Source organism: Lepus europaeus, chromosome 7, assembly GCF_033115175.1.
Source record: "Lepus europaeus isolate LE1 chromosome 7, mLepTim1.pri, whole genome shotgun sequence".
Lineage (NCBI taxonomy): Eukaryota > Metazoa > Chordata > Mammalia > Lagomorpha > Leporidae > Lepus > Lepus europaeus.
In genome coordinates this window covers 38,084,756-38,111,661 of record NC_084833.1, presented here as the reverse complement: position 1 = coordinate 38,111,661, position 26,906 = coordinate 38,084,756, and the positions used below count along the sequence as shown (strand labels likewise).

The 26,906-nt window shown below is 40.1% G+C and overlaps 1 protein-coding gene across 2 annotated transcripts in view; it reads right to left on the bottom strand.

The window, feature by feature from the left end:
* Positions 1 to 26,906, bottom strand: part of LGR4 (leucine rich repeat containing G protein-coupled receptor 4) — a 124,311-nt gene that overhangs the window by 17,674 nt on the left and 79,731 nt on the right. The window contains exons 3-6 of one of the 2 annotated variants that reach the window (XM_062196379.1): positions 11,433 to 11,504; positions 10,109 to 10,180; positions 2,673 to 2,888; positions 523 to 594 (exon numbers count right to left, since the gene is read on the bottom strand). In XM_062196379.1, the coding sequence (XP_062052363.1) occupies positions 523 to 594; positions 2,673 to 2,888; positions 10,109 to 10,180; positions 11,433 to 11,504 (432 nt within the window). The remainder of the gene's footprint in view (positions 1 to 522; positions 595 to 2,672; positions 2,889 to 10,108; positions 10,181 to 11,432; positions 11,505 to 26,906) is intronic. The other variant, XM_062196381.1, reaches the window with a different exon arrangement.

The window sequence follows — 26,906 nt, the reverse complement described above, 5'->3', positions numbered from 1 at the left end:
CTACTCTTAATTACACACAGCTGCAAAATGTGGTTTCCTTATACTCCTATAGTGCTACACATAGCTGAACCAGCCAGAAAGTCCTGAACACTTCAGCTAGTGGAAACAAAAACAAAAGTATCATAAACAAAATATAAAACCTTAATTTTTTTATTCATTAGCATGGGAAACCAGATACGGTCTTCAAACCAGTATAAACAATTAGCAAGGCAACAGAGATCACAGAAAAAACAAAAAAACTCTCCAGAATTCATTTTAGATGTTTTGAAGTTCCAAAACTTTCACACATTTAGCAAAATCAGCATTTTTTGGAAAATGTATAAAATCCACACTTATACTGTGCTTTTAACCTAAACTGAGATTTATAAGTGAGTTATTTGATGGCAAGAATTTAGTTATGTATTAAAACAAATTAATAATGAGATTTACTAAGACCAATATTATTTTCCCTTTCCTACAGTGAAGTACAAAATTGCATTGTAAATATCACAAGGTGATTACTCAAAATATAAATATACTTACAAGGTCTCCAGGTTATCCAGTCCATCAAAACAGTGTGGACTCAGGCTTTTAATTTTATTGTTATGAAGATGCCTATGAGAAAAATCATCAAAATTACTTTCACATCTTCCAAGGGCAACTATTATAATTGTTTCATGCATCTAAATTGGGGTAGCCAAGCTTTTCAACCTTTGATTGTGGAAAACACATAGCCCTGGGGAGTGAGGTTTTGATGTATGTATGTATGTATGTATGTATGTATGTTCTGAAGACAGAACACCAACAGAAAGGGAAGAAAAATCTAAAAGAAGAAAGGTTTACACACTGAGTATTAATTTTTTTTAGAGATGTATTTATTCCTTCAAAAGGCAGAGTTTCAGAAAGGGAAAGTGACAGAGAGAGAGAGAAAGAGAGAGAGAGAGAGAGAGAATATCTTCTATCCATTGGTTCATCCCTCAAATGGCCACAATAGCCAGGACTGGAACAGGCCAAAGCTAGAAGAGCCTGAAACTCCATTGAGTCTCCTAATTGAGGGCCCAAAGACTTGCTTTCCCAGGTGCATTAGCAGGCAGCTGGATGGAAAGTGGAGCAGCCGGGATTCAAACCAGCTCCTATATAGGATGACAGCACTGCAGGCAGCAGCTTAATCTGCTACACTCCATTCAGCCCCTCCAAGATTATTTAATAGGTACTCAACCAAAAGAAAAGGTTGACTGGCTTTGAACCATCTGAAGCAGAACTTCAATAAGCTCTCCTATAAGGACATGGGAGTAATGACATGAAGAAGTACATCAGTTTACATTAGTGAGACTGGTTGTTACTTCATAATGTCCAAGCTTTGAAAGATCAGAAACACAGAGGACATACTCTTTGAATAGAAAAATTGGAAAATAAAATATCCCTAGATTACTTATTCCTGGAAGTTATTTCTCTTTTATTTCTTTTTCTTTTAATTAATTTTTAAGGAATACAAATTTCAAAAGCACAACCATACCTGCCCTCCCACCCACACTCCCATCCCTTCTCCTCCTCCCTCTCCCCTTGCCAATCCCATTCTCCATTGAGATTCATTTTCAATTAACCTTGTACACAGAAGACCAACTCTATACGAAGTAAAGATTTCAACAATTTGCACACACACAAAAACTGTGAACTAGTTTTACAGTTAACTCTCATCATACAACTCTTTGAGGACAGAGGTCCTGCATGGGGAGTTAGTGCACAGTGACTCCTGTTGTTAATTTAACAATTAACACTCTTATGTCTGACATCAGTGATCAGCTCTTGACATGAGCTGCCTAGGCTATGGAATCCTTTTGAGTCCACAAACTCTGTCAGTATTTGGACAAGGCCATAAGCAAAGTGGAAGGTCTCTCCTCCCTTTAGAGAAAAGTACATCCTTCTTTGATGGTCCCTTCTTTCTGTTGGGGTCTCACTCACAGAGATTCTTCATGTAGAACATTTTTTGCTATTGTGTTTTGGTTTTCCACATCTGAAATGCTCTCATGGGCTTTTCAGCCAGATCAGGAAGTCTTAAGGGCTAATCCTAGAACTTATTTCTATTACTATCTCTTAACAATTTTGCCTCTCAAATTGAACACCTTGCTAAGACACAAGTAAAGTTGTATGGATGTTTGCTAAAGGACCCAATTTCTTGTAATGATTAGAAATGCCCATTTATTTTAAGGAAATTAACAGTTACTAATTCTTTAAAGATTTTATTTATTTGAGAGGCAGAATTAGAGCGAGAAAGAGAGATCTTCCATCCGCTGATTCACTCCCCAAATAGCCACAATGGCCAGAGCTCAACTGATCTAAAGCCAGGAGCCAGGAGCTTCTTCCAGGCTCCCGCACAGGTGGAGGGGCCCAAGCACTTGGGCCATCTTACACTGCTTTCCCAGGCCATAGCAGAGAGCTAGATCAGAAGAGGAGCAGCTGGGACATGAACTGGCACCAATATGGGATGCCGATGCCGCAGGCAGAGGCTTAGCCTATTAAGCTGCAGTGTCAGCCCCAATTATTAATTTTTAGAAACTTTCCTCATTTGCAATAATCTCATCCAAAGGTAGCACCCCCATATGCATGAGCAGTGAATTACTTTCATAAAATAGTTGGTCACAGGAAAGCATCTTTTCCTCTAAATCAACTCTCAGAAAGGGTTGGATACTTACAGAACGACCAGGCTTGAAAGGTTGGTAAACGCAAAGTCAGGGATGCTTGAGATTTTGTTGAGAGCCAAGGTCAGGGCCTGCAGAGTCGGTAGGTGGCTGAGTGGATGCACAGGCACCTCCGTCAAGCTGTTGTCATCCAGCCACAGATGGCGGAGCTGAACAAGGCCTTCAAAACTGTCCTCGGGGACTGAGGTAATATGGTTGGCATCCAAACGCCTGGCAGCAGCAGAAACAAGCACATTCAGTAACAGATTCTGGGGGAATGAATCAGTCCACGTCATAAAACTCTCAGGGCTTTCAAAAAATAAAAAAGCATTTATAAAAATTATCTTTATTTCTTTGATTTAGTAGAAGTTCTCACAAAATCTAAGAACTTTTACAAGACCAGTATATGAAGGTCTGGGCTTTCCTATAACAAAGGGATATATCCCTATCTAAATCCTTCCACTATGTTTGGTGAAGAAATGATTTTACAGTAGAAAGAAATATTAATAGGAAAAAAAGTAAACTCTACAGAGCTCAAGTTCGACTTTTTTGCTTTGATGGAAACCTATCAAAAATACAGAAAAGCAAGAAGAAATCAAGCTGAGCAATTACTCTACATTATTCACAATGTTACATTGTATATAATATTTGATAATAAACAATTGCTACTCTGGTATTTAAAGAGAAAATTTAGAAAATATTTACAAATTTCCTACAGCAACAAGCCATTTCAATAGATGCTCAATGACCCATATTACCACTGCAAAGCAACCTTCTCTTAGCACTAAATACTTTTGAAAAGTTCATATGCCAAGATTACAGTGAATAAGGTCAAGTTGTCCGTAGGAAAAATTAAATAGCTCCTCAAATCAATGTCATTATGAGTTTCAAGCCTCAATATTTTTTGAAAAATTTTGGAATTAAGGGAATCTTATTAATAACATTACTCATACTTAAAATTTAGGTTCTCATCTGAAAATCTGGAAACAAAGTCCCAAGTGTTATTGTTGGCATAGCCAGGTATAATTATTGGAATAATCATTTTCAACACAAAGACCACCTGGAATTAATATGCTGAGGAATGGTATGTGCCAGGCAAATCACAATTTTCCTCATAAATCCCTTGTTGATATATGCTCATCACTTACATTGGAGCTTCATAGCCTCTGTGAAAATTAGGAAATGTCAAAAAAAAAAAAAAAAAAAACCCTGATAAGAACTCAAAATGACAGCATGTTTTTAAAGAAATAGAGTTTGGCAACTCTGAGTTTTGGAGAGGTTCTTGTGCCTGCTGACTGCTTATGCTACTCTAACTTCAGCTCCTGTCACAATTATCACTTTCTGCTCCAGGCAAGCCCCAGGCTCCGGTCCCCTTCTAACTGCCCTGAGCCCCAGAGGCATTCTCCTCCCCAGAGGTAGATTAGCAGAGGTTAAAGACCATCAGTGAAAACTGATGGGGGCTTTCTTTGTGACAGAGGCAAGACAACTGAAAGAACACTTAAGAAAGGGAAAGCTGCCCTAAGACTCTGCTTTAAAAACAAGTATTTTTAGACTTGTTTATTAATTGGACTTTCTAGAACTTACCCCTGGAAAGAGACAGGCATCCTCTATAACAGACAGGCAAAAGTACTGGCTACAATGCTGTTTAGGAAATTTGCTTTAATGAGGGGATAGAATGCAGACAGACATACACATGACATAGAATGGAACTCCCCTTCTTAAGAAGACAGAAATGCTAAACACATGAGTGCACTTCCAAAAAGTTCATGGAAGATGGAATTTAAAAATATAACTTTATTGAGGTACAACAAAATTGGAAACCATGAATAACTTGTAACACAGAATTCTTTGAAATTTGTAAAGACCCCTCACATGATCATACAAATTAACCATGTAATGCAACAAACTCATACTTGAACTAATTTAATTATCTGCAATTCAGTCAATCTTTTAAAACTGAATATCTTGCAAGGCACAAAGGATTAAATGGTGAACTCCACAGCCATGAGACCTGACCTCATGAGCCTGACATTCTAATGAAGGAAAGGCATGCAGTATAATAAACAAATTACCAAGTGACTACAGAATGTTTAAAAAGTGCTATGCAGTAAACAAACATGATACTGAAATTAAACATTGATGGGAACTGATGGGGAAGGTAACAACTTAAAATGTACCTGGCCAGAAAAATTACACTAAGAAGGAGATATTTAAACTGCGAACTAAAGAATGATCAAGAGGCAGTACATACAGTAGCTAGGCAAGGAGTGTTTTAAGCAAAGCAAAGAGCAAGGGCAAGAGACCCAGTATCGCAAACCAGCTTGGTGAGATCCAGCATGACCCAGAAGGTCAGAGTGATTAGAACACTTGAGGAAGTGAGTGGAGGGTCCAGGGAGACACAGCTGAGGCTGTAAACAGGATCCAAATTGTGCAGGTCCCAGGAAGCCACAGAAAGGAGTTTAGATTGAGTTTTAACTACAAACTGAATTAGTTCTCCCATTTCTCAGTGTTACAGTAGCATAAAAGTTTAAATTGCTTATTTTTACCATACCAAAGAACTTCAAAAAGTTCATGGAAAATGAAATTAAAAGATAAGCTTATTTTGGTACAATAAAACTTTTAAACTCCATGCATAGATTTTTCCTAATTCATATTTATGAACAATTTGCAGACCGCCCCCACTGATGTTACTATGTCTTCCTATTCAACAAAAAAAGTGATGCACCCCCAAATACACATATCCGGTCCCACTGAAATTAACACCTATGAAATTTTACCATGAAAAAATGATAAAAAGCAATAAAAAAGTTGCCAATACTGTTTGAAAATAAATCCACTAGTATATTCGCCATTTATGCTCCTGAGAATTCTCTGCTATATACCATCAAAGAAGTCTTAACTTATAATGAGATAGCTGTCAGTTTTGAGCTAAGGTAGTAATGAAACTATCTTTTCTAAAAATAATAATAAAGCAATAAAAGCACAGACACAAATTCCACTAAACTAAACATTTCCCAAAATTGTAAAGGCATATGTAAGAGGTTAAAAAGGAATATGTATGGAAAAATGGAACACTTAAGTAATTAAATGACAAAGATTTTTGGTGACTCAAATGGTTAATCCTTTCACCTCAATTCGAATGTGGGTGCTGATGACACACCCATAAAGGTTTGCACTCTCCTGAAGATCAGTGCTTCACAAAGAAATTATCTTAGAACTGTAGCATTATGCCAGAGACCTACACTAAGATCAAGAAAATATTGTAAATGACTCAACAGTTATCATAGCATCAGATAGTTCACAAAGTGAAGGCATTATGTGTGCTTCTTCAAGGTATTCTATTTAAACTCATAGAGCAAGAAATAAATATTACTTTTAGTCCAATTTTCTTGTTAAAAGCTTAATATATTAACTGAATTCTATTCTTATCATTTTCTTGAAAATGTGCTTATATTTCCCATTCTTTTTTTTTTTTAAAGATTCATTTATTTATTTGCAAGTCAGAGTTACACAGAGAGAGGAGAGGCAGAGAGAGAAAGAGAGAGGTCTTCCATCTGATGGTTCACTCCCTAGTTGGCCACAATGGCCGGAGCTGCACCGATCAGAAGCCAGGAGCCAGGAGCCAGGAGCTTCTTCCAGGTCTCCCATGTAGGTGCAGGGGCCCAAGGACTTGGGCCATCTTCTACTGCTTTCCCAGGCCAAAGCAGAGAGCTCGATCGGAAGTGGAGTAGCCGGGTTTCAAACCAGTGCCCATATGGGATGCCGGCACGTTAACCCACTGCGCCACAGCGCCGGCCCCTATATTTCCCATTCTTAAAAGCCTATTTTACATCTGACTGAGATTCTTGTGCTTTTCAATTATTTGTCTTAAAAAAATTAGTTAAAAAAACCACATACTATATGTAGTTACTTACTGTTGAAAGTCTATGTTATCAATAAACAGACCTGGCCCCAAATGGAGGAGTTAGAAACATGCCAGGGGATTCCAATACAATCCCATCAAGGTGGCATGTACCAATGCCATCTCACTAGTCCAAGTGATCATCTTCAGTTCACAATTGATCACACTGATAGGTCTAAGAGTCAAAGGGATCACACAAACAAGACTAGTGTCTGCTAATACTAACTAATAGAATGAAAAAGGGAGAGAATGGTCCAACATGGGAAGCGGGAGACACAGCAGACTCATAGAATGGCAGATGTCCTAAATAGCACTCTGGCCCCAGAATTAGCCCTTAAGGCATTCGGATATGGCTGAAGAGCCCATGAGAGTATTGTAGGCATGGAAAGCCAAGACACTCTGGGAAAAAAAAAAAAGAAAACCTAAATGAAAGATCTCTGCGAGTGAGATCCCAGTGGAAAGAACAGGGCCATCAAAGGAGAAGGTACCTTTCTCTGAAGGGAGGAGAGAACTTCCACTTTGACTATGACCCTGTCAGAATAAGATCGAAGTCGGCAAACTCAAAAGGCTTCCAGAGCCTTGGCAACTCATGACTAGAGCCTAGGGAGATTACTGACGCCATAAACAAGAGTGTCAAATTGTTAAGTCAACAACAGGAGTCACTGTGTACTTACTTCTCATGTGGGATCTGTCCTTAATGTGTTGTCCAATGTGAAGTAATGCTATAACTAGTACTGAAACAGTATTTTTACAACTTGTGTTTCTGTGTGGGTGCAAACTGATGCAATCTTTACTTAATATATACTAAATCAATCTTCTGTATATTAAGATAATTGAAAATGAATCTTGCCGGCGCCGTGGCTCAACAGGCTAATCCTCCGCCTGCGGCGCCAGCACACCGGGTTCTAGTCCCAGTCGGGGCGCCAGATTCTGTCCCGGTTACCCCTCTTCCAGGCCAGCTCTCTGCTGTGGCCAGGGAGTGCAGTGGAGGATGGCCCAAGTGCTTGGGCCCTGCACCCCATGGGAGACCAGGAGAAGCACCTGGCTCCTGGCTCCTGGCTTCGGATCAGCGCGGTGCACCGGCTGCAGCGCGCCGGCCGCAGCACGCCGGCCGCAGCGGCCACTGGAGGGTGAACCAACGGCAAAGGAAGACCTTTCTCTCTGTCTCTCTCTCTCTCACTGTCCACTCTGCCTGTCAAAATTAAAAAAATAAATAAATAAAATTTTTAAAAAATGAATCTTGATGTGAATGGAATGGGAGAGGGAGCGGGTGATGGGGGGGTGGGAGTGGGAGGGAAATTATGTGGGGGGGAAAGGCCATTGAAATCCATAAACTGTGCTTTGGAAATTTATATTTACTAAATAAAAAAAATTTTAAAACAAAATAAAAAAATACAAAATAAATAAACAGACCTGGATAATCAAAGGTCTCTTTTTCTCCCCACTTCCAATTTACCAATAATATAAATATAATAGTCATAAACTCTTTAAAATTCTTGAGGAAGATCTAGCAAAGTTAATCTTTGAGGTATTTTAATATCCAATATAAATGAGATCTAGTATAAAGGAAAAGTTCTAGTGTAACTAATTCTGACATGTCATTTTAATACATTGCTCAAGTAATATTTCAAGCCATTTTCATGGCTTTATGGGAAGCTGTTATGCTATCTTTTTAATTAATACCAACAATTCACTTTCAGATTTTACGGACATCATCAAGTTCACACTTGCTACAAACCACTTCTAGGCAATTTCAACCCCTAATGAACTTTGCTCCTTTTAAACACTGTTCAAAACCACAAGGAAATCTGTCATGTAATTCAGGTCTGAAGATCAGATTTTCAAACCGACTCAAGTGCTGATAAGAATGTTTTACACCAGGACAGAAATTCAATTATATCTAACTAGACACTGCACCCACTATGCTAACAAATCCATGAACATTTCCTTCTTAAATAAAACAGGCCTGATGCAGAGCAGCGCCTTGCATTTCTGATACATATGCAAACAAACCAGTGTATTTTTTAAAAATAGTCTGTTTTGACTCCACTCCCAATCCTCATTGCAATTCTGGAGATCGTTTAAACCAAGCAATGAATGAGAAGCACAGTAGGTTTTTCTAAAATATTAGTATTTTACAGTGAGGACCCCATAATTTCTGTGAAAAACACCACTTTAAATAAATCATCTACATTATCAGTAAATGTCACATGTACTTTGGTGTACTTACAGACCACAAATTAGAATCTATTTATATGTTTTCCTGGTACTTTTTCTGTTCTAAAGTTGAAAATGAGAATATAGTCTTCTCTTTTTTTTACCTTTTCAACTAGACAAAATGAGTATTCTAATCATTAATTCTTGGGAAATAACTCAATATGATGGTCTTGAAGCAAAATTAATTCTGAAGAAGCAAAACAAACAAAAACTATGTAAAATGTCTGACAAATTTGGGTCCAAGGAGGCTGGATGTCTCTCTCCCCAACCATCTGTCCCAGGCGAGAAAGGTACAGAAGTAGCAAAATAACATTTCTGTTGTTCTTCCAACTGAATCATTTTAAGAGTCTACTTGGAGTCTCCTCAATTAGCTGTGGTGAATAATAAATCCTTATATTACATAACTTACCATTTGTGTAGAAGCAATGTAATACTGGGCACCCCTTAGTTATGACATTAAGTTCATTATGAAATAGTTTAGATTTTACAACATATTTTTTATTAAAACATTTGTATTTTCATGTTCATTTCCCATTACTTACAAGACTGTCTCAAAAGAAATTTACATTAGTTAGAATTCTGAAACAGGTCTGCTTGGTTTTTGAATCCCTACTCTGCTCCTACTAGCTGTGTGGTGTTGGGAAAGTTATTTAAAACTCTCCAAACAGTAGTTTGCTCCTTACCTACCATGTACTTTAATGCATGGAAAGCACTTGGAATTTACATTAAAAAAACCAAGTTCTTTGCAATAACAGTGGCAAAAAAAAAGTGTTATATGAAAAAGATTTTGACATTAGTGATTATAAATAGTAAAAATTAAGAGTTGACACTGTGAATTCTCCACATAAAACCACATTTTTCTCAAAATGAAAACTCTGGGAGGGAAGTAGCTCAGGCACTTAAGTTACCCCCAACATATACTCAATGTCCACAGATGAGGAACTAAAATCAGTTTATTCTCATTATTAATTCATGAAACATAAACCATTTTGTGACTGTTTTCTTGAAACCAAGGGCACAAAACACTGAATCAGCACCCACAGAACTCTGGTCTCCAAGAGGTGTGATCATTAGCCATGTGCCGGCTTAGAGATGACCCTCAGCACTGGTTACTTGGTAGCTTACCCTCAGCCTCTGAGACACAGAGGAGTAAACGGTACTACCTCCTCCCTCACCAAAGGATATTTTCCTAACAGCCATTTGCCACACCAATCTTTACCCCACATGAAAAGTTAAATCTCTCCTTTCCTGAGAATTCCAGTTCTTTACGCATTTAGTAGCCAGAGTGGTCTCCTAATGAATCGAGAATGCACACAAGGGAAGAGTTACTTACAGAGACTGCAAAGTGCTCAGTCCTTGAATGGCTTCACTGGGTACTGTTTTCAACTGATTGTTCTGGAGGGTTCTGGAAGGAAATTCTTGGTTAGTGAATAGCAAGCAATTGCTACCATTTTTCATTAGAATTCAGAACTGTTTCTTTCCAAATAATATTTCCAATGACACAGAGAGAGAGACAGAGAGACAGAGAGAGAAAGTAGAGGTAGAAAGTTTCCAAGACAAAAGAAGTGCCTAAAAAGCAAGAAACATCTGATGTAAAGTCAGAAATGAAACCTATGCTGCTCTCCCAAGCCATCTCCTCACACAGACCTGCTGGGCAACCCACATTGCTACATTCTCAGGAATTACAGCACTCCAGTTAATGTTCATCACCTGAGGTACTGTTAGTAAATGTTAATTGGAAGTATAACAAGTTCACTGGGAGGTACAACAAGCAAACTCACTGGTATCCCTAATACCTTTTCAAATGGTAATAAAGCAGTGCGTAGCAAAATGGACAAAGCCTAGGTAAGCCAATTTGCCAAGAGGATAGCAGACTTTGGGCTTTTAGGCAGCAACAGGAATGGCCCCAATGCAACTGAGGCCATGGCAGAAATAGAGCTTTAATCATTTGATTACTAGGGCCTGGAGAATGGAAGCGTAAATCCAAACCAAAAATGAAATTCAATTCATTTTTACCTAAAGCTATTACTGTCACATTAATGAAATGACTGCCTGAAATAACCACAGAATGGTAAAGGCTCACTGTGGGCCTGCAACCAGAGAGGTCTTGTGACTTTGGCCAGCAAGGCAGTGGCAGAAGAGGGAGCAGTTCGCTCACCTGTTTCCCAATCTGCCACCCAGCAGGCTCCTGACATTTCTAGAAATACATTTCCTGATCTCTCAGTATCTATGTAAACGAGAGGTACCTGAATTCCTTTCGTGCTAAATGATTTTAACATTTGAAGCTCTTATAAGCTTTTTCCCCTTTAGGGTCAGAAAGTTCAAAGTTCTCATAGCCATAAAATAAGTAGTAATGAAATCTTACCAGTAGAACTTAAATATGGTTTTAATTCAGTGCATTTAGCCACACAAAACTCTAACATTCAACTTTAATACCCTGGAGGTCAGAATACTTATTATTGAGAGTTTTAACTTTTGTTATCTAGAACCAAGTTTGTCGAAATCAGCCTCTAGTCTCCCACACTACCCACTGGCCACTCCTTAAATCTTTTAATCCTGAACTAAAAAACACTGTGCTTAACCTAGTTCCAAGCATGTTGACTATGCAGAAAGAAAATACAGAGCCAGCTGTGAAACTCTAAAATTGCATTACTTACAGAACTTTGAGTTCTTTCAACCCAGACAAGGCCTTTGGGTGGATAAAAGAAAGGTCGTTGCCAGCCAATTGTCTAGAAAAAAAAAAAAAAAAGGTAGCAACGGTAAAAATAAAAATTAAAAATAAAAATAAAGTAATTCAGACTGAAAATTCAGAACTCACAAAAATGGGACCTGTGACTAAAGCTCTGTGTTCAACATTTCTCTAGTCTATCTGACATTAAACATGGACTTAAAGTTTCCCTAAAACAGTTCCAAGATTCTGCCAATGAGATAAGCGTCTCTAGAAATTTTTTGTAACTTCCAATACAATAACTTAGGCAGGCACATTCTTATTCTGGTGAGGTCAAGCAAGCCAAAACACATTAAACCAAATTAAGTTTGCTATTCATGGTCACTCTCTGCAGCTCGCACTGTTTTCCAAGGGCCTCATAAATACAGACTGCTAGTCAGCAGGCAGGGGTGTTTATACAGATCAGAGCAAACCAGTCTGTCAAGAAGAATGCCTTCAGGAGGCAAGTCAGCCTGTTATCTCTGCACAACCAAGGACAGCACATCCCTTGCAAAAGAGAGGCAAAAAGTGAGACTCATTGTAAGCACAGCTTCCCAAACAAAAGTCTGTATATATTTTTAAAGTAAATATTTTCCTAAAGAAATTCTGAAATGACAAATTTAAGTAGCAGGAGAATGTAGTAAGAAAAGGAGAATTCTTTGGGTCCTTCCGTAACATATTTGAATATATAATTCATTCTGAGCCCCACTTCTCCTTCCATTTCCCTGAACATACAGAAATGAGAGAAAAACTTGAATAGAAGGTAGTAGGGAGAAAAAGCAGGAAATGGGAACCATGACTTATATACTTGTTATCAGGTAAACTGAAGGAAGGTCTTCAGGATGAACACGTTGTATCGGACTTTTACCTAGAGGTTTAGATGCTATTCCTGCTTCCCCTGTTGGAGTGCCTGAGTTGGGTACCCCACTCTGTCTCCTAACTCTAACTTCCTGTTAACTAATGTAGTCCCTGGGAGGCAGCAGTGATGGCTCAAAGCGATGTTCCTGCAATCCACAAGAGACACCAGTTACCAGCTCCTCCTGGCTTTCGCTTCAGGCAGGGACCACTGTTGGCATTTAGGGAATGAACCAAAGATGAGAGTATGCTTCTTTTACCTCTCTTTCCTCTACCCTATTTCCGTCTTTTTTCCCAGTCTCTCTGCCTCTCAAAGTATTTTTAAAAGGCATACAAGAGTATTAAAAAAAAAAAAAACCTCACGGGAAAATAGAATTAAAAGATATGTTTCTGGAGGCAGGGTTGTGGCACAGTGGGTTAAGTTGCCATTTGTGACACCAACATCCCACATTAGAGAGGTAGTTTCAAGTCCTGGCTGCTATACCTTTGATCCAGCTTCCTGGTAATGCACCTGGGAAAGCAGCAGATGATGGGCCAAGTACTTGGGCCCATGCCACCCCCTTGACAGACTGAGATGGAGTTTCCAGCTTCTGGCTTCAATCTCTCTGTTGCAGCCCTTTGCAGTGTAAACCAGTAGTTTGAAGATCTCTCTCCTCTAGCTCTGTCACTCTGTTTTTCAAGCAAATAAATCTTTTTTAAAAAATTTAAAGATAGGGGCTGGCATTGTGGTACAGCAGGTTAAGCCACTGCCTGAGACACCAGCAATCCATATGAGCATCAATTTGAGTCTGAACTGCTCCACTTCTGATCCAACTAACTGCTAATGCACCCAGAAAAGCAGCAGAAAATGTCCAAAGTGCTTGAGCACCTGCCACCCACATGGGAAACCCAGATGGAGTTACTGGCTCCTGGCTTTGGCCTGGCCCAACCCAGGCCATAGTGGTAATTTCAGAGATGAACCAGTGTATGGAAGGTGTCTGTCTGTCTGTCTGTCTCTCTTTCTTTCTAACTCTCTGCCTTTCAAATAAATAAATAATTATTTAAAAAAAAGTTAAAGGTGGGGCTAGCACTGTGGCTTAGTGGGTAAAGCTGTCACCTGCAATACCAGCATCCCATATGGGCACCGGTTGGAGTCGCTGCTCTGCTTCCAATCCAGTTCTCTACTACGGCCTGGGAAAGCAGTGGATGATGAAAAAGTCCTTAGGACTCTGCACCCACGTGGGAGACCCAGGAGAAGCTCATGGCTACTGGCTTCCGATCAGCCCAGCTCTGGCCGTTGCGGCCATTTGGGGAGTGAACCAGCGGATGGAAGACCTCTTTCTCTCTGCCTCTGCTTTTCTGTAACTCTGCCTTTCCAATAAATAAATAAATCTTTTTTTTTAAAAAAGTAAAAGGTTAAGTTTTAGTGCATAAGAAAATGAACTCCATGAATACTTTTTTCATATATGCATTTTCCATTTACTTTTTTTTCTTTTTAGAGAGAGAAAAAGTTAGAGAAAGCTCCAACCTCTGGTTCATTCCTCAAATGCCTGCAAAGGCCCACGGCAGATGCCTATACTAGAAGCCCAGACCTGAATCCACATGTGTGAAAGGAACCCAACTACTTGAAGGATAGCTGCTGCTTGCTAGGGTTGGCTACAGCAAGAAATTGGAGCCAGGAGCCCAAGCTGGGCATCAAACCCAGGCACTACAATGTGAGACACAGGCATCTTAACTGATTAGCTAAACACCCATTGAATCCATGACCTTTTTAAAATTTTATTTAAGATATACAAACTTCATGCATTTCATATATACAAATTTAGGAACACAGTGATTCTTCCCACCTTTCTTCCTCCTCTTTCTCCTACTCTCACTCTTAATTTTTTTACAAAGATCTATTTTCAGTTTCCTTTATATTCACAGATTAACCTTTCAGTATGCAAAGAGTTCAACAAATAATATGAGAAAAACAAAACAAAACAAAAAAAAAACCACTGTTCCTCAACAGTAAAGACGAGGGCTGTAAGCAATCATCGAATCTCAAAATGTCAAATTCACTCCTATACATTACATTTCAGATACTCTATTGGTTACCACACATCAGGGAAAACGTGGTATTTGTCTTTTGGGGACTGGTTAATTTCACTAAGTAAAATGGTTTCCAGTTGCATCCATTTTGTTTCAAAAGATAAGATTTCATTTTTTTAACTGCTGAGTAGTATTCTATAGTGTGTATATGCTACAATTTCTTTTTTAAAAAAAATATTTATTTATTTATTTATTTGAAAGTCAGAGTTAGAGAGAGGCAGAGGCAGAGACAGAGAGAGGTCTTCCATCCACTGGTTCACTTCCCAGATGGCCGCAATGGCTGGAGCTTCGAGGATCCAAAGCCAGGAGCCAGGAGAGCTCCTTTCTGGTCTCCTACACAGGTGCAGAGGCCCAAGGACTTGGGCTATGTTCTACTGCTTTCCCAGGCCATAGCAGAGAGCTGGATTGGAAGTGGAGCAGACAGGACTTGAACCAGAGCCCATATGGGATGCCGGGCACTGCAAGTGGCAGCTTTACCCACTATGCCATGGTGTAAGCCTTCCACAATTTCTTTATCCAGTAATCAGTTGATGGACATCTGAGTTGATTCTATGTCTTAGCTATTGTGAATTGAGCTGAAATGAAGAGGGAGTACAGATAATTCTTTCATATGCTGGTTTCATTTCCCTTGGGTAAATTCCCAGGAGGGGGACTGCTGGGTCATATGGTAGATCTATTTTCAGATTTCTGAGGTATCTCCATACTGCCTTCCACAGTGGATGCGCCAGTTTATATTCCCACCAACAGTGGATTAGGATACCTCTTTCCCCACATCCTTGCCAGCATTTATTGTTTGTTGATTTCTGTATGAGAGCCATTCTAACTGGGGTGAGGTGAAACCTTATTGTGGTTTTGATTTGCATGTTCCTGATGGCTCTAGTGATCCTGAGCATTTTTTCATGTGTCTGTTGGCCATCTGAATTTCCTCTTTTGAAAAATGCCTATTCAAGTCCTTTGTCCACTTCTTAACTGAATTTTGTTGTGTTGTTGAGTTTCTTGAGCTCCTTATGCAAGTCCATGAACTTTCTGAAGACATCTCTATGTATGGAATTCAAAATTCTGTACCAATAGGAACTTACCTTTTAATTCAATTTTCTGTGAACTCTTTGAAGTGTCCTTGTACTTAAAAATGATGGTTATGTGTCACGTGATCAAATACAGCACTGTATTTGTACTGGCTGTCAGAATCATCTGCCAGGCAGCTAGATTCCATCACCTTAATTTTAATTGCTGTCCTCCCTCATGTCTTAGGACCACATAGTCACCAAATCCTCCTTTAAAATTTGTAATTTTAATTTAAACTTTCTTAAAATTTATAAAACTTAATACTTATAATTCAAACTCTAAAATGTAAATCTCCCCTGCCTTTTCTATTTCTTCTGTAGGCATCTGCATGGCTGAGCCACATTCATCAATTCTTTAATTCACTAAAAGGTTTATTCATTCAAAAAAAAAAAAAAAAAAAAGAAAGAAAGAAAGAAAACAAAAACAAGTGCCGGGCATACAATATCCTCTCCATAGGCTTCAGGTCCCTTGAGGCTCCTTTACTACATCTAAGATCTGAAGTCATTGGGATCTGAAACTCTACTTTGGGGTACATTATTTTTTCCGGAGAAGTTTTTCCCAGTGAAAATACAAATAGCCTGATGAAGGTGAATACCTGATCCTTATCTGGCTTTAGCAGAGACATATAGGGGATCAAAGCAATTAAGAAATCAAAAGGGAAAATATGTTGAATTATTTCCTCGATAACAATAAAGGATTCTCAAGCAACACTACAACTTAAACACATGGTTCATGTCCCTGAAGAAAAGTCTCCCTAAATCTCCTCTTACCATGTTCTTTGTGTCTCACAAGGCATTCTAGCACCTAAGCTCAATATGACATGCCATTCAAGGATCTCCTAAGTTAGGCTTCACAGTAACTTACTTCATAGCCTTAGCCTTGCTGGTGTAAATTAAAATGGAAATGAGGCATGCAGAATCTCAGAGCAGATAAAAGTCAATGAGATTTCATAGCTGTCTTTGTAGGATGTACAAACACATGCAAATCTTAATGAGCTATTTCTTGGAAATGCCTATATTTAAGAAAAACAGAACTTAAGCTCCACCAATCCTAACACTTACAAGGCTATTGTACAACCATCACCAATCAAATACATTCTTTTCTTTACTTCTGTGTTCTCCTTTTAAAGCCTCCTTCTTTCATCGCCTTGCTGAGCTCTCCAACCTTATTTCAGGTTTGGAGCTGCCCAATTCACGAATCACTGTTTGCTCAAATAAACCCTAAAAAAAATTTTGTGCCTTGATTTACATTTTTAAAAACCTCATGGCCATTTACTTCTCCAAGTTCATTTAAGTGTACTTACCACACATAAAACAAAGGATTGAAGAAGACAATTTTAAGGTCTCTTTAGTGCACCCATCTAAAAGTATTTCTCTTTGGGACAGGTGTTTGGCATAGCAGTTAAGCCAATGTTTGAGATGCCCACATCCCATATCAAAGTGTCTGAGTTAGAGTTCTGGTTCCCCTCCTCACTCCAACTTTCTGCTAACAAGCTCTCTGGGAGAAGACAGGGCAGAGCTCGTTCTTGGATCCCTGCCAACCATGTGGGAAACCCACATTGAGTTCCTAACTCCTGGCTTTGGCCTGGCCCAGCTTAGGCTGTTGCAGATATCTGGGAAATAAACCAGAGAATAGGATATTAATCTCTGCATTTTAAATAGATAGAAATTAAATAAATAGAATGTAGCCTTTTAAAAAAAACTTTCCCTTTGGCAAGTTCTCTAGCCAAGTCCACCCCTCTATCTTTTAAAGGCTTCTCCTCAATTTTTCCCCTTAAATATTCAACTGCAATGCTACTTCCCTTGAAAACTTCTCCTGGTTGTTTCTTGCACATTTATTCGTCTTATAGGCCAAGGACAGGGCATGCAACACACTCCTTTATTACCACCCACCAACATCCAACTCATTAGCCAGGATCTGCTTTCTCAGAAGTATCTCCTGGAAAACATTCACCATTTCAATGCCAGAACATTCTGTAGGCTGCCTTCGTGCAGGCTTGGTGCAATTGGTGCAAGCACTATCAAGGGGCTTTCTACACCCCTGGCTCACTCAGTAAGTTCAACTGATAATGCTATCAGCTGTAATGTTCAGTGTTTAAAAAGTCACATTTTAAAAGATAAAAAAAGAAGGATCAAACTGTACCATAAAGGCTGGAAGAGGCAGTAGCCATCTTTACCCACACCTCCCACTCCCATCCCAGCCTCTAATAGCTGTGTGACTCTGCTCCTCCTAGTTGTCTGAAAGAGCAGTGTTAAAAACCCAGAGGCTGCCAAAAAATAAATACTATAAACAGACTGAGGCTGTTACAAGATTGCTACACTTTTGTTTCTAATATTAGTTTTTAATGTCCTTGTGTCTATGGGCTTTTCCTTGAGTTCAGCCTGTTGTTCTAGGCCCCCAGCAAAGAATATTTTTTTAAGTTAATAAAGGAAGTGGCAAAAGGCAGAACACCTGATTATCTTAACTTGTCAACAGAAAAGAGTGCTTAACCACATTAGCCAAAATATTTGCTTCCTTTCCCCAAATCTCTGGCCCTTTATAAACCATGGGAAAACTCATGCAACCTAACTTCAAAAAGTATTCTTTCTCCTCTACTTATCGTTAATATAAATGACAAAATGAATTCTCTGCATGAGGCTTATCCTGAAATACAAGCCAACTATCTGGAGAAATAAACACCACCAGTATGCGGTAGATGGTGATAATCTGCTCAAGAAGACACACTACTCTGATTACTTTGTTTCTTACTAGAGTAAACATATCCCATGGAGCCTTCAGGAATGTATCTACCTAAATTGAGCAGGCTGCTGTGTTAATGAATAATAAGCACAGCAGCTTGGAAAAGATCTGCAGACTGAGCAGTTGCATGGTCCAGAGCCTCTTCACAATTTTCCTTACTTTATGAGCCAGTATTTCTTATGTTAGACCATGGGGATACTTCACGTCTCAAAGCTCAGATGCAGAAAAGAGCAAAGTGAATAAATAGCAGGGTCAGGGGCAAAGTCCTGTAAACTCTGGAAGAAAAGGCCTTGGTAATGAGCCCAGGGCAGTTGCAGGCACTGTGAAAGTGATAGAAGGTACGCAGATATTCCTTAATTTAATCATCTCAGGATAGCAGCACTGCTTCTCAGAATCCCTGAGAGGTTAGGTGACTTGGCTTAAACCACACAGCTGGGAAGTGCAGCAGCCAATATTCCAGTCCTTGCTGGGCTGGAAAATACTTATCCACTTCTTCCGGCGCTGAGATGACTCTGGTGAGTCACCAGCAGAGTAGGAAATAATTCCAAGGGAGGAGAGGCAGGTTAAGATCCTTGTTTGAGTATCAATAGTTCTCACCCAGCAGACTAAAGCTAACAAGGACAGCCCATGCATTAGGAACTCAGAACTGCAATCCTGGAGAAATTACCAACAGACCATCAGTGCCATCCTGCCTGTAGCCACAGACAAGCAGCGGAAAGCAGTGAAAATGGGATCCCTGAGTGTGAGGTCAAATATGTCCACAACTCTCTGGGACGCTACTAGGACACACAGCACAGCCCTCTAGAGCTGTGCTTTTAAAGCAACTCCCAGAAAAAAAAAAGGGCGCTGAATGTGAGGCAAAATCCTCACCCATGGCTCCCAACAGCAAAGACCAGCTGCATCTCATTCCCTGCCTGGGTCTGCGCTTCCATATCATAGCCAAAAGGTCTCTTAGCATTACACTAGCCTGAGAACCTATAGCTTGACCACAGAAAGCCATGTTATTTCCTAAATAATTACATTTATATTTTTTGTTTTCATCCATATACAATGGTTTTTCTTCCAATGGCTGTAAACTCTATCAAAAAAATCATTTGTTTGAGAACAGAAGGGTGAAAGTGGGTATGATTTTCTTCTCATCACAGCATCCCGGCTTCCCCCTCTGCAGCCTGTGTCTTCTCTCTGCAGTGACCACAGGGTGTGCTCTGCAGGGTCTCATCCATCCACTCTTCCTGTTGTCACCTAAGTTTAGGCCTGGCTTTTTTCTCTGAATTCTTGCCATGAACTTCCACAAAACTCTGGCTTCAAACCAATTAATTATAATACCATGAGATCTAAATCTTAAAACGCACAACTTGGAGCAATTTCCCAAAGGCTCCCCACCACCACCCCTCCCCCAACTGCCGACTGAGCTGGATCTTCAGGAGGACCCCATTTCCTTTCCCACTTTCAGCCAGGGTTCCTTGTCGCCTACTTCATTTTACCCTGTCACTACACCCAAACACCATGTTTTTCCACCTCTGACTCTGCTCACATTATTTTTCTTCACTGAAAATACCCCTTATGCAGCCTCTGTCAACTGAAACATCATTCAAAGGGTCCAAGTTGAAGACTACCACAAATGTGAAGCCATCATGATACTCCCTCTTTGATTCCATGGGTATTTTAAACTGGTATTCCCCTGCATGAGACCTAATACAAAGCAGACACTTGGTATTTGCTATAATGCCTCAGTTAGGTCCCAATGTATTAAGAATCTGAATTTAACAGGGTAATACTGTGATTTAAACAATGCAAAGACTTTCTGCTTATCTTTCCTTTTCTGCATATTTACTCTCCTTTCACTTCTACTCCTTCATTCCCCTTCACTCTCCGAACAGGAAAGAATTACTTGGCTAGATTTTTAAAGTATCCAGTGCCAGGGCAAAAATTTTCTTTCTCAACGTATGCTGGAAGTATATTTTCTTAAGGAAGGGTGGAGAGGGACTTAAAACATGGGAACGCCAATCCGTTGGTCAACAGTAGTATCTCAGTGCACTCCGTGTTATACACATGGTCTCACAGAATTAAAACAAGTCTAGCAGGACTTCAAATACAGACGCAGTCTAACTCAAGGCAACTCCTATATGTTCTGCTTGCTGCAACAGTTCCAGAAGCAAAGAGCAAGACAGAAAAGGAAAAGACAAAGAAAGGGTGGAGGAGAGGAAACCAGCAACCCACCAGACAGACTTCCGCTCACCCACTGGATTTGGAACCATTCCAGGAAACAGGATCCTACTAGCTCAGTGTACAATGTCTTTATGAATCTGTTTTGTGTGCATTTATTATTCACAAGTGCCAGAAATTCAGAACAGGAGCTCCTATGGGGAAGCAAGTGTTTTGAATTACATCCTCTACTTTAATGTTTCTTTATTTTTTTCATTACCTGAGGGCAGAAAGAGAGTGAGAGCCAGAGTGAAATAGAGAGAGAGAGAGAGAGAGAGAGAGAAATTGTCTATCTGTTGGTTCATTCTCCAGATGCCAGCAACATCCATGACTAGGAGAAGCCAGATACATCTACTCCTAATGCATATACTACATGACATTTTCTATCTATGTCCCTTGGCAGGAAGGGAAAGCAAGAACAGCACTCATTCGACATAGGACACTGGGCAGTCAGTGGTGTATATGAATGAGTAGGCCACATTTCAGAAGGGAATCTGAGCCAGAAGGTTAATGCCTTTATTTATTTTTAAAAATTTATTTATTTAAAAATCAGAATTACAGAGAGAGAGAGGAGAGAGAGAGAGAGAAATATCTTCCATCTGCTGGTTCACTCCCCAGTTGGCCTCAACAGCCAGGGCTGAGTCAGGCTGAAACCAAGAGCCAGAGCTTCACCTGGGTCTCTTTGCCCAAGTACATTGGCCATCTTCTGCTACTTTTCCTAGGCACATTAGCAGGGAGCTGGAATGGTTAATACCTTTATGAAACATGCTAAATTAGACTGAGATTTCTTCACTTGGGGGACAATTTAAAGAAACAAGAGAGGCAAGTGTGAAACAAAGAATAAACCATTTGATGTTATTTCTCTGAAAAATGTGTGGTTTTAGGTTTCTTCTATCACAGAAATTTCATTGCGGTCTAGGATTCTAGCCAAGAATTATTGGAATAATGAATACAATATCCACACTGACTAGACATATGTACTAAGCTTTGGGGAGGGCAGATGAGGGGATTGTAGTTTTCAGCAGCTGTTGTGAGGAGCCATGGGGTGGACAAAGCAGAGGGAGACCACAGCAACTGCATCCATCAGGCAAGAAATATACTTTGCACAAAAATAACAAATGGCAATTTCTCTGTCGCATTATGGGGAAGTTGAGGAGGAGGTGACAACACCAGAAGGGCATAGCCACAGCCTCACATTCACTCTCATGCTGCCTTCACTTTGCAGAGCCGGTCACCAGACAGTTGGATAGTGTGCTACAGTTAAGTGCTGACTGAAAAACACCTTGAGTTTAGCCTTTCCCTTCTGACCAACATTAATCCACCCCTCAGAAATATCTTCTCTCTCCTTTCATTGTTTCTTTATACACCTTCTGTGTATGCCATGTATAGGTAAGTATCACAGATCAGACCCAAACACGTCCAGGCTGCCTCTCCAATGATGTCGTTAAATTTTCTCCAAGTGGGTGGATCACCATAGTGCCATGCTGTGTGCAAAGTACAATAGGCACAACCATCAGCCTAGAACACTATTTTCAGAGAAGGCATTCCTCGTTTAGACATAAACTGGGCAAGTAGAGCCACAGAAAAGCATTTAATAGGAGGTAAGTGACATTCTTTTATTAAGTATACTTTCAAATCAGCAGGATCCAAAATTTTGGCAACTGTTTTAAACAGCAAAAAATATTACAATACTACTTCTGCTGTGAGTCCTGAATCACATATTCATTTATATGTTAGGGCCTGATCAAGGGCTCAGAATTGTGATGACTCTTGTGAAAAATCAAGACACCGAAAGAGGTGTACTGGTTACCTTTTAGGTATCTTTGATATCAATATATATAATAAAAGCATACTAACATTTGTGCAGTATTTCTCATTTTCATTATCCTACTATAATGGTCCATTAAACAATCATCTGTCATGGGCCATACAAACTTATCTCCAAGCACTCACTCCTGGATTTATTTTCTTTTTTTAACAAATAAGAAATGTGAACCTGTTTCCTATGTGCCTTGCCCAAGGTCCTATTGTATGTCTAAATCATATAAATCCTAGAAATAAAACAATGCAAATAAAGTAATGTACAAGTTTGAAAAAGTTCACAGAAAAAATAATTTAAAAATAAGTTATATGTTGGTGCAAAAAATTTTTGAAATCCATGTACCCTCAAAAATTCTAGAAATAGAACAATATTATTTTGTGTTACTTTCTGCTACTGGCTTTAAGAGGAACAAGGATGTGGTTATTTTCTTAGTGAATGAAGAAGGCCATCAACCAAGTGGTATCCTTGATAGTTCCCCTTGGACATTCCGCCTATGAAGGTTAAACCTCATCCAATATAGATTATAAGAGTAATCCCAAATCAACTTATCATGTCTGACTTACCCTATTTCTTCAAAGAACACTGAAAATTTTTCCATCTTCATATAACTTCTATAAAAGGATTTGTAAATAGCGAATATGTTTTGAGAATATACAGGTATTAGAGCCGGCATTGTGGCACCATGGGTTTAATTTGTTGGTGACACCAGCAACCCATATTGGAGTGCTGGCTGAATTCACAGATACTTCATTTCCAACTCAGCTTCCTGCAAATATTCCTGGGAAGCGGCAGAAGATGACCCAAGTGTCTGGGCCCCTACCGTCCCACAGCAGACTCAGATGGAATCCTTGGCTTCTGCCTTTGGTCTGTTTCAGACCTTGCTATTGCAGTCATTTGGGGAGGGAACTGCTGGATGGAAGATCTCACTGTTTTTCTGTCTCACCCTCCTTCGCTAAGGCTCTGCCTTTCAAATAAAGAATTTATTTTAAAAAAGAAACAACTTATTACATGTATTAAGAAACCCTTTTTACAGAAATTCTACAGAACTCTAAAATCCTTAGAATTTCTTCAGAGAGATGGGGGAAATTAAGTCATATATATCACTATATATCTCTCTATAAATGCACAAAAACTAAAGCAATAACACTTAACAAAAAGTAAACATGCACCTACTAAATCTCCATCTCCAAGGCTTTTAGAACTCTTCTATATACTAAAAAGTTTTACTCAATTCAAAGATATTTCAGTTCCACCTGCATCAAATTGGTCTTTTTATCTCTTGTTTCCTGTTACAGTAACCCAAATATGACTTTATTTTAGAAATAAATCAATAAACCTTCCAGCAATGCTGACATTTCCTGAGCAAAGTTTTCCTGACAACATAGTCATTTTACCTTCTAGCAATAAACACATGTAATATCCACCCATGTGAGGAAATAATGTTATAGTTTTAAAAAAATTATAACTAACATCAACCAACAAATATTTACTGAGCTTCTATAACAGACCAAACAACATAGGTAGGGCAAAGGAAGTACTGAGATTTTCCCAGGATGTATCTCACTTCATTTTAAATAAGCACAATTCATTAAGCATAAACTTCAATGGAATTTACTTTTAAATAGGCTGATAAGGTTTCTAATATCAAGAAATTGAAAATGAGAAGAAACCCTTTGTCTAACCCCTCCTTCAATTTCAGGTTAAACAATGTCATTACTAGGGCCTGGCACTGTGATGTAGCAGGTAAAGTTACCACCTGTGAGGCCAGCATCCCATGTGGGTGTCAGTATGAGACCCAGCTGCTTCACTTCTGATCCAGCTCCCTGCTAATGGCCTGGGAAAAGCAGTGGAAGATGGCCCAAGTGCTTGAGCACCTGCTATCCACATAGGAGACCTGGAAGAAGCTCCTGTTTCCTGGCTTCGGCCTGGCCCATCCCTGGCTGATAGAGCCACCTGTCTCTCTCTCTGTAACTCTTTCAAAGAAATAAATACATACGTAAATATATAAATATGTTTTTAAAAATGTCATTACTGCCATCAAACATCATATAGGAGAAGCGTAATAGATCCTTCCTTAGAGAAAAGCCAATGAAGATGAGGAGACAAGCATACAATGACACACCTGAAGCACAAAATAACAAGGCACACAGTCCAGTGATAGCGATCAGGAAAGGCTTCATTTGGCAGGAGAGACTCAAAATAGACCACACACTGGGCGAGATCTGCATAATAGAGAGAGGAAATCTGGCTGGCACTGCTGGTTGCCTACCAAGCACCCATTCCACACCTTCCTGGCAGAACCTGGTTTTGTTCAAATATCCCCTCCTTTCCATGACTCAGCTCCATGAATAAATACCACTTGGCCTTGAAAAATCACAATATTCATTCCAGTAACTGGTTAGAGGCAGACCCAACCAGTTACTCCATCTTTGGTCAATATAGTGGAAGGACAAAGATAGCTTTCTTTCTAAATAAGGCAATATTAGTAGGTATGACTGTCATCTCTTTCTGGATGAAACCCTGTGTGAATTATGTAATAAGCTATGAGAAGTGACAATAGCCATGGTATAGCCCATACAAGAGAAAGCCACCTGGGAAGCAGGAGAGAACTGGTTTCTAGATGTGGCCGATCAGTCCTGGAACAGTTTGTATTACCTTGCTTTACAAGGCATTTGGAAACTGTTTAAGCCATTTGGAATGGTTTTCTTACTTGTACCTTACCTAACCACCTAACCACTAACAATTCTTCCTTTCCTACTAAGTAACCGAACCCTGACTGTAGTCCAGACAACATGCCCAACTCAAGGGTCTTATTTCCCAGCATCCTCTGTTACGTATGTCCATGTGACTAAATTCTAGCCAATGATAGGCAAGCAGAATTACTGGTATATTCAAGATGTCTTCTTCTTCTTTTTTTTTTTTTTTGACAGACAGAGTGGATAGTGAGAGAGAGAGAGACAGAGAGAAAGGGCTTCCTTTTTGCCGTTGGTTCACCCTCCAATGGCCGCTGCGGCCGGCGCATCTCGCTGATCCGAAGCCAGGAGCCAGGTGCTTCTCCTGGTCTCCCATGGGGTGCAGGGCCCAAGCACTTGGGCCATCCTCCACTGCCTTGCTGGGCCATAGCAGAGAGCTGGCCTGGAAGAGGGGCAACCAGGATAGCATCTGGCGCCCCGACCGGGACTAGAACCCGGTGTGCCGGTGCCGCAAGGCGGAGGATTAGCCTGTTAAGCCACGGCACCGGCCAAGATGTCTTCTTAAAGGAAGCTGACTACTGGGACATTTCCCTTTTTTCATCCATCCTTCTGAAAGCTGAGGGAGAAGTCTTGAAGGATACAGCAGACAGCTACTTTGTCACCTTAAGAAGTTATACACAAAGAACTACAAAGAACACCAGGCTCTATATTTGTTAACTTCTTTTTATTTGTAAGTTTCATTTCATAGATTCAAAAAACAGAGTGACAGAGAGGAAAAGACAGAGACAGAGATCTATGATTTGCTGGTTTACTCCAAAATGGCTGCAAAGGCTGCAGCTGGGACAGGCTGAAGCCACAAGCCTGGAACTCCAGCCATGTCTCTCAAGTGAATAATAGGGACCCAAATACTTGGGCCACCATCTACCACTTTCCCAAGCATTAGCAGGAAATGAGAGCCTAAGTAGAGCAGTCAGGGCTTGAACATGTGTTCCAATATGGGACGCTGGCATCACAAGTGGCCGCTTAACCCAACAGTGGTTTAGCCCATCAGGCCACAATGCCAGCCTCTGCTAACTGTTGGTTTTTAAAGATTTATTTATTTGAAAGGTAGAGCAACAGGGGTGGAGAAGAGAGAGAGAGACAGAGACAGAGAAAGATCCCAAAATAAGTTTAACAGTCAGGTCTGGAACAGGCCAAAGCCATGAGCCAGAAATTCCATCTGGGTCTCCCGCATGGGTGGCAAGGGCCCAGGCATTAGGCCCGAATCCACTGTCTTCCCTACTGCATTAGCAGGAAGCTGTATTGTAACTGGAACAGTCAGAAATTAAACCAGGAGCCAGGAGCTTCTTCCTGGTCTCCCACGTGGGTGCAGGGGCCCAAGGGCTTGGGCCATCTTCTGCTTTCCCCAGGCCATAGCAGAGAGTTGGATTGGAACCAGAACCGGTGCCCATATGGGATGCCAGAAACACAGGTAGCAGCTTTACCTGCTACGCCATGGTGCCGGCACCTAAAAAGACCTTCTAGTCCATTCTCTCTTTCCACACCTTCAGGAACTCCTAAGACCCATGTATGCTGGGTCATTTGATAGCATCCCATAGATCTCCAACACTGTTTTTTAGTTTTCTAATTTCTTCTTCTTCTTCTTTTTTTTTTTTTTGGTCTGACTGTAAAATTTCCAGAGATGCTTTCTAACTTGGGTATTCTTTCTTTTTTTTTAAAGATTGACTTATTTATTTGAAAGGCAGATTTACAAGAGAGAAAGAGAGCGAGAGATGAATTCGATCCACAGGTTCACTCCCCAGATGGCTGCAACGGCTGCAGCTGTGCCCATCTGAAGCCAGGAGCCAGGAGCTTCTTCCAGGTTTCCTACATGTGTGCAGGGACCAAAGGACATGGGCCATCTTCTACTGCTTTCCCAGGCCATAGCATAGATTGGAAGTGGTTTCCGGGACTCAAACCAGTGCTCATAAGGGAT